At 43.5% G+C, this 16,404-nt stretch overlaps 1 protein-coding gene across 5 annotated transcripts in view; it reads left to right on the top strand.

Moving 5' to 3' along the window:
* Positions 1 to 16,404, top strand: part of nfxl1 (nuclear transcription factor, X-box binding-like 1) — a 227,948-nt gene that overhangs the window by 176,512 nt on the left and 35,032 nt on the right. For 2 of the 5 annotated variants that reach the window (XM_068035931.1, XM_068035921.1), the window contains exons 21-22: positions 3,612 to 3,665; positions 12,150 to 12,340. In XM_068035931.1, coding sequence (XP_067892032.1) covers positions 3,612 to 3,665; positions 12,150 to 12,323 — 228 coding nt within the window. In that variant the 3' untranslated portion in view covers positions 12,324 to 12,340. Of the gene's footprint in view, positions 1 to 3,217; positions 3,398 to 3,611; positions 3,668 to 12,149; positions 13,710 to 16,404 lie in introns of those variants that run through there. The other 3 variants (XM_068035911.1, XM_068035941.1, XR_010975412.1) reach the window with 2 other exon arrangements.

A 16,404-nucleotide genomic window follows, 5' to 3' on the forward strand; every position in this document is an offset into this window, starting at 1 on the left:
TAGATGGCACACACTTCTGCCACTGTGTGATGTTGGTGAGGGAGTGAATGTTTGTTGATGGGGTGCCAATCAAGCGGGCTGCTTTGTCCTGGATGGTGTCGAGCTTCTTGTGTTGTTGGAGCTGCACCCATCCAGGCAAGTGGAGAGTATTCCATCACACTCCTGACTTGTGCCTTGTAGATGGTGGGCAGGCTTTGGAGAGTCAGGAGGTGAGTTACTTGCCGCAGGATTCCTAGCCTCTGACCTGCTCTTGTAACCACTGTATTTATATGGCTACTCCAGTTCAGTTTCTGGTCAATGGTAACCCCCAGGATGTTGATAGTGGGCGATTCAGTGATGGTAATGTCATTGAATGTCAGGGGGAGATGGTTATTTTCTCTCTTGTTGGAGATGGTCATTGTCAGGCACTTATGTGGGGCGAATGTTACTTGCCACTTATCAGCCCAAGCCTGGATATTGTCCAGGTCTTGCTGCATTTCTACACAGGCTGCTTCAGTATCTGAGGCGTCGAGAATGGTGCTGAACATTGTGCAATCATCAGTGAACATCCCCACTTCTGACCTTATTATTGAAGGAAGGTCATTGATGAAGCAGCTGAAGATGGTTGGGCCGAGGATACTATCCTGAGGACCTCCTGCCATGATGTACTCGTGCTGAGATGATTGACCTCTAACAACCACAACCATCTTCCTTTGTGCTAGGTATGACTCCAACCAGCGGAGAGTTTTCCCCCTAATTCCCATTGACTCCAGTTTTGCTCGGGCTCATTGATGCCATACTTGGTCAAATGCTGCTTTGATATCAAGGGCAGTCACTCTCACCTCACCACTTGCGTTCAGCTCTTTTGTCCATGTTTGAACCAAGGCTGTAATGAGGTCAGGAGCTAAGTGGCCCTGGCAGAACTCAAACTGAGCATCACTGAGCAGGTAATTGCCAAGCAAGTGCCGCTTGATAGCCCTGTCTATGACACCATCCATCACGTTACTGATGATCGAAAGTAGACTGATGGGGTGGTAATTGGCCAAGTTGGATTTGTCGAGCTTTTTGTTTACAGGAAATACCTGGGTAATTTTCCGCATTGCCTGGTAGATGCCAGTGATGTAGCTGTACTGGAATAGCTTGGCTAGGGGCGTGGCAATCTCTGGAGCACAGGTCTTCAGTACTATTGCCGGGATGTAACTAGGAAGATAGATGAGGGTAGTACAGTTCATGTGGTCTACATAGATTTTAGCAAGGCTTTTGACAAGGTCCCACATGGCAGACTGGTTAAAAAAAATAAAATCCCATGGGATCCAGGGAAATGCGGCAAGGTGGATACAAAATTGGCTCATTGGCAGGAAAGAAAGGGTAATTGTTGGGTGTTTTAGCGACTGGAGGGCTGTTTCCAGTGGCGTTCCGCAGGGGTCAGTACTGGGTTCCCTGCTTTTTGTGGTATATATTAACAATTTGGACATATATGTATGGGGCATGATCAAGAAGTTTGCAGATGAGACAAAGATTGGTCGTGTGGTAGATGGCGAGGACGATAGCTGGAGGCTGCAGGAAGGTATTGATGGTCTGGTCAGATGGGCAGAAAAGTGACAAATGGAATTCAACCTGGAGAAGTGTGAGGTGATGCATTTGGGGAGGTCAAACAAGGCAAAGGAATACACAATAAATGGGAAAATACTGGTGTAGAGGAAGTGAGGGACCTTGGAGTGAATGTCCACAGATCCCTTAAGGTAGCAGGACAGATCGATAAACTGGTTAAGAAGGCACATGTAATTCATTCTTTTATTAGCCGAGGTATAGAATATAAGAGCAGAGAGGTTATGCTGGAACTGTATAACTCATTGGTTAGGCCACAACTTGCGTACTGTGTGCAGTTCTGGTCACCTCATTACAGAAAGGATGTAATTGCATGAGAGAGGGTACAGAGGAGATTTACGAGGATGTTGCCAGGACTGGAAAAATGCAGCTATGAGGAAAGATTGGATAGGCTGCTGGTGTTTTCCTTGGAACAGAGAAGGCTGAGTGGAGGTGAAGGGTCTATTCACTTTAGCAGAGCGGTAGGTGACGAGAGGGCATAGATTTAAAGTGATTTGTAGAAAAACTGGAGGGGAGATGAGGAAAACTTTTTCACCCAGAGGGTTGTGGGGGTCTGGATCTCACTGCCTGAAAGGATAGTTGAGGCAGAGACCCTCAACTCATTCAAAAGGAGTCTGGATATGCACCTCAAATGCCGTAATCTGCTGGGGTACGGACCAAATGCTGGAAGGTGGGATTGGAATAGGTGGATTGTTTTTCAGCTGGCACAGACATAATGGGCCAAGTGGCCTCTTTCTGCGCCTTAAACTTTCTATGATTCTATATTGTCAGGGCCCATAATCTTTGCAGTATCCAGTGCCTTCAATTGTTTCTTGAAATCACGCAAAGTGAATCGCATTGGCTGAAGACTGGCATCTGTTATGCTGGGGTCTTCAGGAGGAGGCCAAGATGGATCATCCACTAGGCACGTCTGGCTGAAGATTATTGCAAATGCTTCAGCCTTATCTTTTGCACTGATGCGCTGGACTCCTCCATCATTGAGGATGGGGATGTTTGTGGAGTCACCTCCTCCAGTACTTGTTTAATTGTCTACCACCATTCACGACTGCATGTGGTAGGACTGCAGAGCTTAGATCTGATCCGTTGGTTGTGGGATTGCTTAGCTCAGTCTATCGCATGCTGCTTACACTCTTTGGAAAGCAAGTAGTCCGGGGTTGTCGCTTCACAAGGTTGACACCTCATTTTGAGGTATGCCTGGTTCTGCTACACTCTTCATTGAATCAGGGTTTATGCCCTGGCTTGATGGTAATGGTAGAGTGGAGTATATGCCAGGCCATGAGGTTACAGATTGTGGTTGTGTACAGTTCTGCTGCTGCTGATGGCCCACTGCACCTCATGGATGACCAGTTTTGCATTGCCAGATCTGTTCGAAATCTATCCCATTTAGCACAGTGGTAGTGCCACATAACAAGATGGAGGGTATCGTCAGTGTGAAGATGGGACTTTGTCTCCGCAAGGACTGACTGTGCAGTGGTCAGTCCTACCAGTACTTGGAGCTAAAAACAAGAAATGCTGGAAATACTCAGCAAGTCTGGCAGCATCTGTGGAGAGAGAAGCAGAGTTAACGTTTCAGATCAGTGACCCTTCATCAGAACTCCTTGGAACTATATTGCCGTTCTTTCACTCGCAGGGTCAAAATCCTGCAACTCCCTTCCGAACAGCATTGTTGGTGTACCTACACTCCCAAGTACTGCAGCGGTTCCAGAAGACAGCTCACCACCACCTTCTCGAGGGCAATTAGGGATGGGCAATAAATGCTGGCATAGTCAGCGAGGCCCGCGTCCCCTGAACGAATGAAAAGAAATTGCAGGTTTGAAGGGCAAAATATAAACAATGGTTAAATAATAGATAAATTACTTGTTATGTCTTGGAAAATATATTCAATTAATGAAGTAATTGTGTACAAGCTAATTTAACCAAAAATTATTTAAAAATCCTACATCTTTTAATAATATAAAAGATACATGAATACGACAGTTTAATTTGTCTCTGAACCAGAGTTATTTTTTCAACTGTTTCTTCAGATGAAAGAAGCTGAGGAGAAAGCGGCCCTTGAAAAAGAAAAACTAAAACAACAGGTAAGTAGCCTAGGCTGAGAATACTTAAATTGGTGGATCAATGTTTTTAAAGTTGTTAACTTAAAAAAAGAATCCTTCATTCTAATTGAGAAGGTGTGCTTTAAAATGAACAGATTTGCTTCACTGTTATATTGGTTCCCTGCAGTGAGAAGTTAATTTTTGTTTTTTTTTATGTAGGATTGTCTTATTGCACTGTTTATTTTGATAATTCAGTGGTGAATTGACTCTCTTGCCTGTTTCATTTAATGTTACTTGACAGTTATATTAGGTTTGAGGGAGACAAGAATCCTGCAATCAATCTGATGAGTGCAGCGTCGTTTTAGTGCTGTTAAAAGAATGTTTATCACTTACAGGAGAGAGACTAACCCCATTTTTACTGAGTTCTTTTTATGTGCTTATCGTGCTATTCTGTGCATATAGTTTATGTTGTCAAAATGGTTCTACTCTGTTATCACATATTATGAGGTGGATGCTGCACGCTTGCAGTTTGTGGTATTTCCTCCCTCCATTATGACAGGATTGTGTTTGTGGTCATCCCTGAGCTTTCTCTTGATGTTTGTATGTTCATTTTTATATTTTATTACGGTCAAGTGAGGAGGTGTCGAAGGGCTTCCCTATTTTCCCTTTCCTTGTTTGACCACAATAGGTTTAATTCTTTCTTGAAGTGGATGTACTGGCTAATTCAGTCGGTGTTTGGTTCTTGTTATGATCATAGCAAGGAAGTAATTGGACAGGTTTTCGTGAGCTAACAAATGAAGAGGTTAACTTTATTGTACTTAAACTGAACTAAAATAATAAACGTGCCAACTTTCACTCTCGCGCGCTGTCTCTCGCTCGCGCGCTGTCTCTCGCTCGCGCGCTGTCTCTCGCTCGCGCGCTGTCTCTCGCTCGCGCGCTGTCTCTCGCTCGCGCGCTGTCTCTCGCTCGCGCGCTGTCTCTCGCTCGCGCGCTGTCTCTCGCTCGCGCGCTGTCTCTCGCTCGCGCGCTGTCTCTCGCTCGCGCGCTGTCTCTCGCTCGCGCGCTGTCTCTCGCTCGCGCGCTGTCTCTCGCTCGCGCGCTGTCTCTCGCTCGCGCGCTGTCTCTCGCTCGCGCGCTGTCTCTCGCTCGCGCGCTGTCTCTCGCTCGCGCGCTGTCTCTCGCTCGCGCGCTGTCTCTCGCTCGCGCGCTGTCTCTCGCTCGCCAATAGGTTACAGAGTGGGGAAAGGTAGATTGGTTGAGTTAAGAGTCCATAGTAAGAGGGGTATATGGTCTGTGAAGTTTGGTGATTAGGCTGGTTTCTAGTTGAATTCGGTGGTCTTGAGGCTTTTATTTGAAGAGGTAGATGACTGGTTCGGTGAGTCTCTTGGAGATAGTGATGATGGTTTCCTCCAATGGGGTTTCAGATTGTAGCCCGAGTATGTAAAGATGGTCAGCCAACAAGCAGGATTTGAAAGCTTTCATGCTGGAATGGGGAGAGATAGAGAGAATTTCAGAGTCTGGTTGTTTCTCCTCTGCTGCAGAGAAAACAAACACTAAAAACCACAGATGGGGAGGTGCTTGTCACATGATTGTCACTTAGTCATTCAGACATAGCAGTGAGCGGTATTTCTTCTTGCTGAGAGAACAGATAGTTCCTTTAAACCGCCTGGGTCTTGGCTGTGGACTTAGCAGACATTTCGTCTCTCCTAAACATTGCAGTGTAGGATACAGTGTTGCAAATTAGGTGATCATCTTAAGCTGAAAGGATGACTTTGCTGGCAGCTTGTCTTTCAAAAATGTCTTTTTAAAAAAAAAAAATACAAATTCAGATCTCCAGCCAGTGGATTCAAGAAAATTATCATTCAACAAAACGCATTGGTGTAACACCTCCCCACCACGCGAAATGAAATGTGACAACCGGAACAATTCATTATCAGGCCACAAATTAAAAATAAACTGTACACTCAGACTCGTCAGTCTCATTGTCACAGTCATACTCTAGTTTTAATTGTTTTCCATCCGGGATTTTGCATGATCACAACTGGGAAACTCCAACTGCTTTGACTGGGTTCAGTCAGCTTGTGCTCCAGCATACACTAAATTTCCTTGTATATTTCTACAATATCTTCCTTTTCTAGTTTCTCTATCAGTGAACTCAACCCTGGATTCAAAGTTGTTCATAACTTTGTGAAGATCATCCAGTGCTTTTTGCACATAGTTTATCTTGTGCTCATCCAGCCTGGCCCACAGTTCCTCCTCAGTTAGAATACTTGACTTGCAGTCACCACCGCCATCACCACCCTCCAAATCTGCCACAAAAACCTTTTGGGGCTTCAAGTTTTCCTTTGGCTTATGAGCCTTTCTGTGCTCAGAATTTAAATCTTTAATTTCTCGGTCTTCATTCTGAATTTCCTCCTGAACTTGGATCAGTGTCCTGGGACCTAGGTGATAGGGTTTTATGGGACAGGTCTCTTCTAGATCCACATGGTGTAAGATTAGGGTTGTGCACTCTTGTTCACCCCTGCAGATTCCTTTAAATGCTGTGAGTAGCCTTGTTAGGTCTCCTCTGTGATCTGCATTTAAATAGGAGAGTATGATGTCTAATTTCCCTAACATTTCAGTGTTAGCTAACTGGACGGTAGGTCGTTAGATTTTGGAATCCTCCAGGCCTCCCTCTAACTTGTCCTCACTGTCCCTTTCACCCTCCTCTTTCCTGACTGCCTGGCAGACCTTCGTTTGTTTGTCCCCTTCCCGGCTGTAGTACCATTTTAACATATTGATGTGGCATAGCCTTTGCATTTTCTTACAATCTGGAGTGTCAATTATATAATTCACCTGACTAATTCTCTTTACTACTCTTTACGGGCCACTGAACCAGGCTTTCAACGGTTCTCCCGTAATAGCACTAACACATCATCTCCGAGCTGAAATGATCTGGCCCTGGCATGTGTATCCGCCTGCCTTTTCATAACACTTTGGGAGGTTTTTAGGTGTTTTTGAGCCATCGCAAAGGCTGTCGTGAGCCATAAAATGGAGATATAGCCTAACAGGGAAGATTCGTCCCTGTGTCGCAAAAGCTTCTCCTTGATTAGTTTTAGAGGACTTCTCACCTCGTGTCCATAAGCTAATTCAAAGGGACTAAAGCCACTGGACTCGTCCATGGTAGCAAACAGAAGAAATCCCAGCCCTTTGTTCCGATCTTGGGGGTACACATAGGATATGCCCTGATCAATGTCTGGTGGTACCGCTGCAAAGCCCCTTGTAAATGTGGATGGTAGGCTGAGGACTTTAGCTGGGTTATGTCCAGATTATCTGTGACCTTTTGAAAAATACTGGACGTAAAATCCATGCCCTGATCCAACTGGATCTCAGCAGGCAGCCTATATCGAGTGAAGAATTGGGTTAGCCCCTCACCACTAGCTTGGTAGAGGTAACTCTTAGAGGGATAACCTCTGGAAATGGGGTAGCCACATCCATAATGGTGAGAAGATACTGGTAGCCCCCATTTTGTTTTCGGCATGGGCCCCACACAATCCTCCAGCACTCTACTGAATGGTTCCTCAAAAGCTGGCATGGGAATTAGACGTGCAGGTTTTATTGCATGTTGAGGCTTCCCCACAAACCTGGCGCGTGTGGCAAGTCTTACAGAACTCCACCACATCCTTGTGGAGTTGTGGCCAGTGAAAATGCTGTCTTATGCGATCTTGGGTTTTTCTGATACCAACACGTTTAACCATTGGAATCTCGTGGGCTATTCTCAATATTTACCTGTGGTACGTGGGCGGCACCACTGCCGTTGATGGAATTGAAGCCCTTCCTGTTGATGAAGGCGCTGGCTGGTCCATTAGAGCCTTGATGGTCATCGGCATACAATCTATCACCCCTTGCATCTGTGGGAATCCAACGATAGCCCTCTCTGCCTATCAGGGTTGGGCTGGTAGTGCACATAGTCACTGGCATTTTTGAACAAGACATTGATCACCTTGATGCGGCACTGGGCTGCTGTCTGTGAGACCCCACACATGTTCCAAGAGGATCCCTGGAAAGATCCAGACGCGTAAATATTAAGTGTCCCTGTGATCTTCAGGGCCACTGGCATAGTGTGATCACTGAAACCTATAGGTCGCAACTCGTCCTGCAGCATGGCACATAAGTCAGTGACAGCCTTATTGAAGAGCTGCAGTCTTCGCTGATAATGCCCCATGGGCATTTGGAGGTAGCTGAGTCAGTCCAGTACACACACTGGCACTAGCGGACCCTTCCTGGCATAGCTTGCTGCTTTTTCTCTCGTTGAACTTCACGGGCAGGCGCAGCTGTTTCCTGGCTCTCCTTCCATCGGGGGTACTGCATCACCGTTTGGGGGCCCACAAAGATAGGGTGTATGAGACCCCTACCAGGTGATCAGTAGGCCTCAAGCGTGTCCTTGCAGTGACAAAGTTGCCTTGGAACCTTTGCCTTTGCTGCTCCTCTTGGCTTACACCCTTGCTGATAGCCAACTGTCTCACCCAATAGATGGCCACCTGAATCTCTCACCCAGCAGTATGGCCACCATTGCCAACCACCCAAAACCATGCCCCGTCCATGCAGAGCGCACAGCACTGTAGGCTGACAATAGTCTGTGCTACCCCACTTCCTCTATCCAGTGCTAATCTTGGCTGCCTTCCTGTCACAGCACTGAGACCTCGGTGCTGCCACCTTTCAATGTTGGGTATCCAAAGGCATGTGAGGACTGCCCGTTGTCCACTTAATTCCAAGTCCCCCATTGAATCTCTTTCAGTTACATGCACCTCGATTACAAGTAACTGTTCTATAATTCAAATGTCAGTCCTGTCGTATCTGGGCTACAATGCCACCATAGTGCTTTACCACCACTGACTAAATCCGGAACCAACGTCACAATGTCGGATTTCCAGGCGGACGCCTGCAGTGCTATTCTCGGCTCCCCCCCCCCCCCCCCCCCCCCCAACGCCTCCATTCCCACTCCAAACAACCTCACTAAATTCAGCCCACTGTGTGTTGTTTGGTCACCTCACATGATAGGTGAAATAAAGTCTCTTGAAAAGGTTCAGAGAAGGCATTATGTTGATATATACCTTGAAGGCTCTAGTTACCACGAGAGGCTGAGATGGCCTTTTTACTCTCAAAGCTTTTCAAGATTTGACACTAGACTGTGTCCATTTGCATTTAATATGTTGAGAAAAATTGGTGACACCATAATTGGACTAGTAGGTGTCAGGTGGTTCTTTTAACAATGGGTCATTGATCTTTGGAACATGTTGCCAACTTTTGCAATGAATGCAGCTTCACTGCTGGTGTTTAAAGGGGAGTTGGATGTGTAACATAAGGTAGGTGGGGTATTTGGGATCAGTCACCTTCTGGAACTTGCTTTCATTACCTTCAAGGGTTGGTGAGAAATTTATCCCCCTGAATTAGCCTGGGTTTTTTTTCTTTTAGCGTCTTTCACAATCACATGCGCACTTTCCAGTAAGAGTCATTAAATAACTATCAGCAGCTAAAACTCTGTGCTGACCTTTCCCCTATTTGTGAAGTCCAAGGGTTATTGATGCCATTTATATTGTCCCAAATGCTGCAATTGGCAATTACATGGCGACTGGTGGGTGTGGGACATTGGTGATAATGATGCTCAGTTGCACCATGACTGTATGGGACAAATTCGACAGATGAGCTGATTTTTTTTTTGTGTGTCATTATCATGTGCTCATAACATTTCTAATCTCAAAGTGTTTGGTTCCTTTGTTGGACCAGGAAAATTCTGGTGATTCTGTATCAGAATTATGGTGGCCTTTGCTTTCATTTGGGAAGTCCACCACTCTCAGCAGAGTAAGAAAAGCTTGATGGGTTAGTTGGTTGCTTCCATTTTTGCCTTTCAGCTCTTGCCAAGTGACAAGGATATCCATTCTGATTCGTGAATGGTTGGAAAGCATGGGCTGGCGATCACAAAAGTAGAATTTCTACCCTTGTTTTTCTGACGATGTGGTGATTTAAATAATGACCAAGTGAATGGTCTGGTATATAGGATTTGGTAAGATAGATTTGACTGCTTGATTTTTCCACTGAGTTTCATGTGAGGATTTATTTCAGCCAGATTATTTATTTTTAAACTGAGAAAACGATTAAGTATTTGATTACTCCTGAAACAGATGGTTGTATGCTCAAACCCCATTCAAGACTATGGGCCAAGTGGCCTCTTTCTGTGCTGTTAACTTCCTATGATTCTATGAAGACTGGAGCACCTAACCTCAGTGAATATTAAGGGAGTGCTGCAATGTCAGAGGCGCTTTCTTTTGGGTGAGCATTAGACTGAGGCTCTAGTTGAATATAAAAGACCCCATGCCAGAATTTTACATTGGGTGTGAGGGCCTACCCACTGGCCAAAAGGTTAGGGGCAGGCCTGGGAGCCACACTATTATTTTATGTGGCCCAGGCCCTTAATTGGCCTCAGACGGGACTTCCACCCCTCTGAGACAGGAAGTCCCGCCTCTGAGAGCTACCAGCCTATCTGGGCTGGCAACTCTCAGTCCTAGCAGTGCCACTGGAAGCGGTGGCCGCTGCTGGGACTACAGCCAAGGAGAGGGGCAAGAGTAGCGCCTTGCCGGGGACATTTGGCTGGGCCCCGGCGAGGCAAGGAGGGGTCGGTGGAGGCTGGGGGGGGGAATATGTAGTGCCGTGGAGGGGTCCCACCATGGGGCACAGGGTGTCCGATCAGCAGCCCCCGCAGCCTATAAGGAGGCTGCCAGGTTTCACTGAGCGGCCTCCTGGGGGTCTTGAGCTGCCCGCTGCTGGTAGTATGCCAGCGGTGGGGGAAAAGGAGGTCCTTAAGTGGCAGTTAATTGGCCACTTAAGGGATGGAAAGGCGACAGGAACGGCACCCCCCACTTCCCACTCAATTTTACAACCCTCCGCCGTCTCCAGCCCACTTCTGAGGGTGGGGGCATAAAATTCCAGCCCATGCCACTACTTGAAAAATAGCAACCAGCACTATCAAAAGCAGATTTGCAGTTTGTGGGATCTTCATGAGCACAAATTGACTGTCCCATTTGTCTACACATGAAAAGTACTTAAATTAGATACGCAGCATTTCAGGACAACCTGCAAATGTGAGAGATGCAATATAGTGCGAGTGCTTTCTTTATATGTAATACAGTTTGATTTAATTACCCAAGCTAAAGTGAAAGATTGCATATACATTGTATACAAGGAGCACAAAGAATTGTCAACTTAATACAGTTGTCAAAGTTAACCTGTTTGGAAAGGTTCAATAATTTTCCGACCCTGAGGTATTATTTGAGATTTTGAGATCATCTGACCTTTTAACCTGCTTTAATACCTAATGAAACTGTTCTTTAAAGCCTGGAAGGCACAAAAGCATTTCATTTTTCACTTACCTGGCACACTTTAGCAAAACCCGCACTAATTTGCACAAAGCAAATAGTATGACGGTTACCAAAAATTAAGAGAATCAGCCAAAGAAGGGAGTGTCATCCCCACATCTAGCTCTTGAAGGGAGTGAAAATTCAGATGTTTCTCACATTCTGCTGATGAACAATTTTTAGTTGCTTGGCAAAAGTATCGTGCTACCACATTCCTGTCTTTAATTCATATTTTCAATGAAGAAACTACTGAATAGGATCTTTGAGTATCATTAGTACTTACATGTTTATCTTTGAGTCTGTATTTGATTCCCTGAACAGTTTCTTTGTAAACCAGTCACAGTAATGCCATAGTGACATTTACTGTTTCTCTGATCAATGATTAAAAAATATTGAAATCGCTCCTCCTTTCTGCTTCCATTACTTAAAGAATAATTATGTGCATGGAGTAGGATATAGTCACTGTTGGGTAATTTTTGTGTTACTAGATTCTTGTTTTGTGATCTCACTTGCGTGTTCTGATATATTTCTTCGACAAAATAAAAGAACCAAATTAGTTTTTAAATTTTGAAAACCCTAGTGATTCAAAAAAGGGAGTATTGGGCTTTGTATTTCCCTTTTCATCACTAATCTTTTAAAGGTAATAAGTCCTGCTTGATTACAGTTCCACGCAGCCCAGCAGTCCCTTGCCCAAGTGGCCATTCTTCATGCGAGAACTTAGACGAAGTGTCAGCAAACTATTTCAATCTAACAGGAATAACAGCCAAGTCTGCCCCTTTTCTCTCATTGCCTGCACGTTCGCATGTGCACTTTCCAGTAAAGTTCATTGGATGACTATCAGGAGCTGAAACTCTGAGCTGACCTTTCCCCCATTTGTGAGGTCCATACCAATGCCATTTATATTGTCCCAAATGCTGCCCTGAGCTCGGCTGCCCTGGCTGAGCTCGGCCAACTTAGCAAAACCAGAGATTGAACCTGAGATTTTCTGATTTTCTAGGTCCATACCACAAATAGTTTGGTGTATTTACCTCTGACCAATTGGCAGGGCTATTTCACTTTGTTTTTTTCTTTCATGTTCCCCTTACACCCAAATATGTTCATGAACTAAACTTGATTTGTATGACGTTTTATCCAGGTGGAATTAGAAGCCTTTGAAAAAAAACTAAAGGGTCGCCGTAAGAAGAATAAGAGACGGGACACAATGGAGACCAAAGAAACAGCTTGGCAGAAATACAGGAAATACCTGATGATCCCTGTCTGTGGAATTATTTTGGCAGTAGTCACCTTTTACCTACTACAACTCAATTGAAGAAATTGGAAGCTATGGTATGCTCAAAATTAATTAGGAAAAAACATATCTATTAGAGTACTTCTTAAAACAAAATAATTACACTAGGGTGAATCCCACAACTGAATTTTTTTGCTGAGCCTCCAGCTCCAAGGTTTACAAATATTAATTGTAATGCTATAAACGATTTATGCACATGACAAAACCCCATTAACTTTCATGTATATATATTATTGTATGAAAACTCGGGCAACATATTTTGTGTGTATTTAGGCATGCATGGTGATCTCATTGAGACACTTAAGATATCACTAGATAATTCTATTTCATACGTATAAGCACTAATTTTGTCTTGGAACAGACAGCTTATGTAGATTGCATTACAATGGTTTTATTTCCTTCTGTGAGAACTTCAGTTAAGTATGACCAACTTAATATATGTGAATTTCTTTGCTTTTTAGCTTACATAGAGTTTTTAATATTTCACCCTAAGTCTATTCGGTTGCAGTGGAAGTAGTGAGCCGGTAAGCAGCATTAAATCCAGCTTGTGAGTCAATAGAGGTAACATGGTTGACTCCAGTGGACTGGAATGTTATTAATTGCCTTGCCATCAGACAATTCTGAGCTGTTTGAGATCAAAAGAATAATCTTTGTTGGCTGGGCTTTTGGTGTGCTTTACATAGCATTGTAAATTTTTGAAACAAATCAACAAATTGAAAAGTAGCAAGCATTGAGACACCACTAATGGCATAAGCACGTGGTAGGAAATTTTAAGCCTACTCTCCTTTCACACTTAAATGACTGAATTGCCCTATTTCCATATTCGATTTATTATGGAGAATTGACACTTTTTTTTTTGATTCATTCGTTTGTTCATGGGATGTGGGCATCGCTGGCTAGGCCAACATTTATTGCCCATCCCTAATTGTTCTTGAGAAGGTGGTGGTGAACTGCCTTCTTGAACCGCTTCAGTCCTTGGGGTGTAGGTACATGAACAGTGCTTTCACTATTCTTTCCTTTCATTGTTAAAATGTATATTTTATCTTTTGATAAAAATAAACATTTAAGGCCAAAGGATTAAGCATTGCTTTTTTCTTACATCAGTTATATAGTTGTATTTATTTTGCAATTGGCTATTTAAATATAGCAGTAATTTAAAAATTATTCAAAACTTTCTGAAAGCCACTGACCGTTAAATGTTCTAGAAATTCATTTCCATGGGAAATTATTGATAAACTCAAAACAATATATTCGCAAGACATTGAAGATATTTAGTGCAGGATAATAAAATGGTTGGCATTGTGAGCCATGTTATATGTTGCCCTGAACTGAAATTTATCTATGCAGTGTGCTGAATGTTGCATTATTTTTCTTGATCGATGATTTAATAAATTAATTGTGTTCTGATTTACGATGGTAATTCTTTTTGTTGTACTGAGTAACTTCTGTTCTCTGAAACAAAACTGAAGATATCCATTCATTGGAAGTGTAAAGATTTTTTTCTCACTTAATCAAGTTCCAAGTACAGTTAAATAAGTTGGTAGCCAAAAATAGAGGGAGGAAAGGAGCCCCATTAGAACAGTATTAGCCATCATCTTCCTTCACCCATGCTGTGCATGTGCATATACACATTGATTTTAGATCTGGACTTCAGCATTCGCTAATAGCAGTAGTTCACTTTGTGAACATACTCAAAACATTTTAAAACTCAGTTTACATTGTTCTTTTCACATGAATTTGAAGCTTTAAGTGCTCCAAAAGGTTTCCTGCTATTTAGATGAAAACTTACTGGCATATGTATGGAGGTTGAATGGGAAAGGTTTTGCGAATGCCTGTCGAGATTTGTAAACTTGTAAGCCGGTTTGAGTTTTGAATTTCTGTTTTCACTTTCCAAGTTGATCGATTCGAGTATTTCAGTTGATGCCAACAACAAAATTCAAAACATGTCCATCCTGCAACAAATATGAGAAATGTTTGTTATTTACTGATCTTAACATTTTTCTGTTATAAATCTAAGGAGTGGGGTCTATATGAATGTTGAATTCACTGGAAAGAAATCCTTAAATACTTTGGACTATATTGCATCATTTTGAAATAGTTTTCTATTCTGAGAAGGTTGACTGCATAATCAAAACCATTTTAAATAACTCTACTAGCACCAGCCAATATACAAGTGCCTCTGTTGAACCAAAGTTGGAATTATATGATTCTCCGATCTACTCGAGCCATTAACACCAACTTCGGAAAACAGCTGCTGGGAGAAGTTGATTCGGGGCTTCGATGTTTTGACTTATTCTTCTCTGATTTGCATAATTTTCTCCTGCTGCAAGGATTGCCAGAGTTGTAGCAATTCCATTGATACCTATATTGGTCAATAAAGCCCCCTCCCCTCTGCCCCCCTGCTCAGTCTTCATCTTCCTTCTATGATTTTGATGTGGTGAAGGGAAATCAAATTTTCAGAAGAGATGGGTGATGTTAGGAAGTTCGAAGTAGGAAGCCTTTGCAATGTGGGAGCATATGAGCTTGGAAGCACAGCTTGCGCTTGAATAAAAACAGAAAATGCTGGAAATACTCAGTAGGTCAGGCAGCATCTTTGCCAGACCTACTGACTATTTCCAGCATTTTCTGTTTTTATTTCAGATTTCCAGCATCCACAGTATTTTGCTTTGGTAATCCTCAGGATGTTGATGGTGGGGGATTCAGTGATGGTAATGCTATTGAATGTCAAGGGCAGATGGTTTCTCTTGTTGAAGCTGGTCATTGCCCGGCACTTGTGTGGCGCAAATGCTACTTAGCATTTATCAGCCCAAGCCTGAATGTTCACGTGTTGCTACATGCAGAACGGACTGTTTCAGTATTTGAGGGGTTGCAAATGGTAGTGAACACTGAGCAGTCATCAGTGACTGCCCCCACTTCTGACCTTATGATGGAGGAAACGTCGCTGATGAAGCAATTGAAGATGGTTGGGCTGAGAACACTACCCTGAGGAACTCCTGCAGTGATGTCCTGGGCTAAGATGATTGGCCTCCAACAACCACAACCATCTTCCTTTATGCTAGTTATGACTCCAAACAGCAGAGAGTTTTCCCAGTGATTTCAATTTTGTTAGGGCTCCTTGATGCCACGCTTGGTCAAATACTACCTTGATGTAAAGGCTAGCATTCCATTAGCCTTTTGTTTTGTTCTTTATACATAACTACTGCATTTTAGTGATCTGTATTACATGTGCACCTTAAATCTCTTTGGATCTCTATTGGTCCTATCGTTTCACCTTTTAATTAGTGCTAGGATCTGTCCTTTTATGGTCCAAAATGGATGAGCTTGCATTTGCCTATATTGAAATCCATCTGTAGCTGTTTTGCCCATTCATTTAATCTATCACAGTCTCTTTGTGATTTTATGCTCCTGACTACACTAATCAATTTGCGAACTTGAGTATATACCCCTCTGTTGTGCTATCTAAGTCATTAATAAATATAGTAAATACTTGAGGCCCCAGCACAGATCCTTGTGGGACATCACAAGTCACTTCCTTCCAAGATGAGTAAATCACTGTTATCGCTACTTTCTGTCTTCTACCACCTCACCAATCTCCTGACACAGGTCAGTAATCTGCCTTCAATTCCATGAGTTTTAATTTTACTTAACAGTCTCTTATGTGGAACGTTATTGAATGTCTTCTGGAAGTTGATACGAACTATATCCATAGAATTCCCCTGTCTACTATTTCAGTTAACTTCCTCAAAACGATCAATTATCTTTGTTGGACTCGTGGTCAATTTTTCTCTAATGTCAGAGGGGCGGCACAATGGTGCAGTGGTTAGCACCGCAGCCTCACAGCTCCAGCGACCCAGGTTCGGTCCTGGGTACTGCCTGTGTGGAGTTTGCAAGTTCTCCCGGTGACCGCATGGGTTTCCGCCAGGTGCTCCGGTTTCCTCCCACAGCCAAAGACTTGCAGGTTGATAGATAAATTGTCCATTGTAAATTGCCCCTAGTGTAGGTAGGTGGTAGGAGAATGGTGGGGATGTGGGATTAATGTAGGATTAGTATAAAGGGGTGGTTGTTGGTCGACACAGACTCAGCAGTGCCGTATGACTCTATT

This window comes from Heterodontus francisci, chromosome 1 (assembly GCF_036365525.1).
Source record: "Heterodontus francisci isolate sHetFra1 chromosome 1, sHetFra1.hap1, whole genome shotgun sequence".
Taxonomy (NCBI): Eukaryota; Metazoa; Chordata; class Chondrichthyes; order Heterodontiformes; family Heterodontidae; genus Heterodontus; species Heterodontus francisci.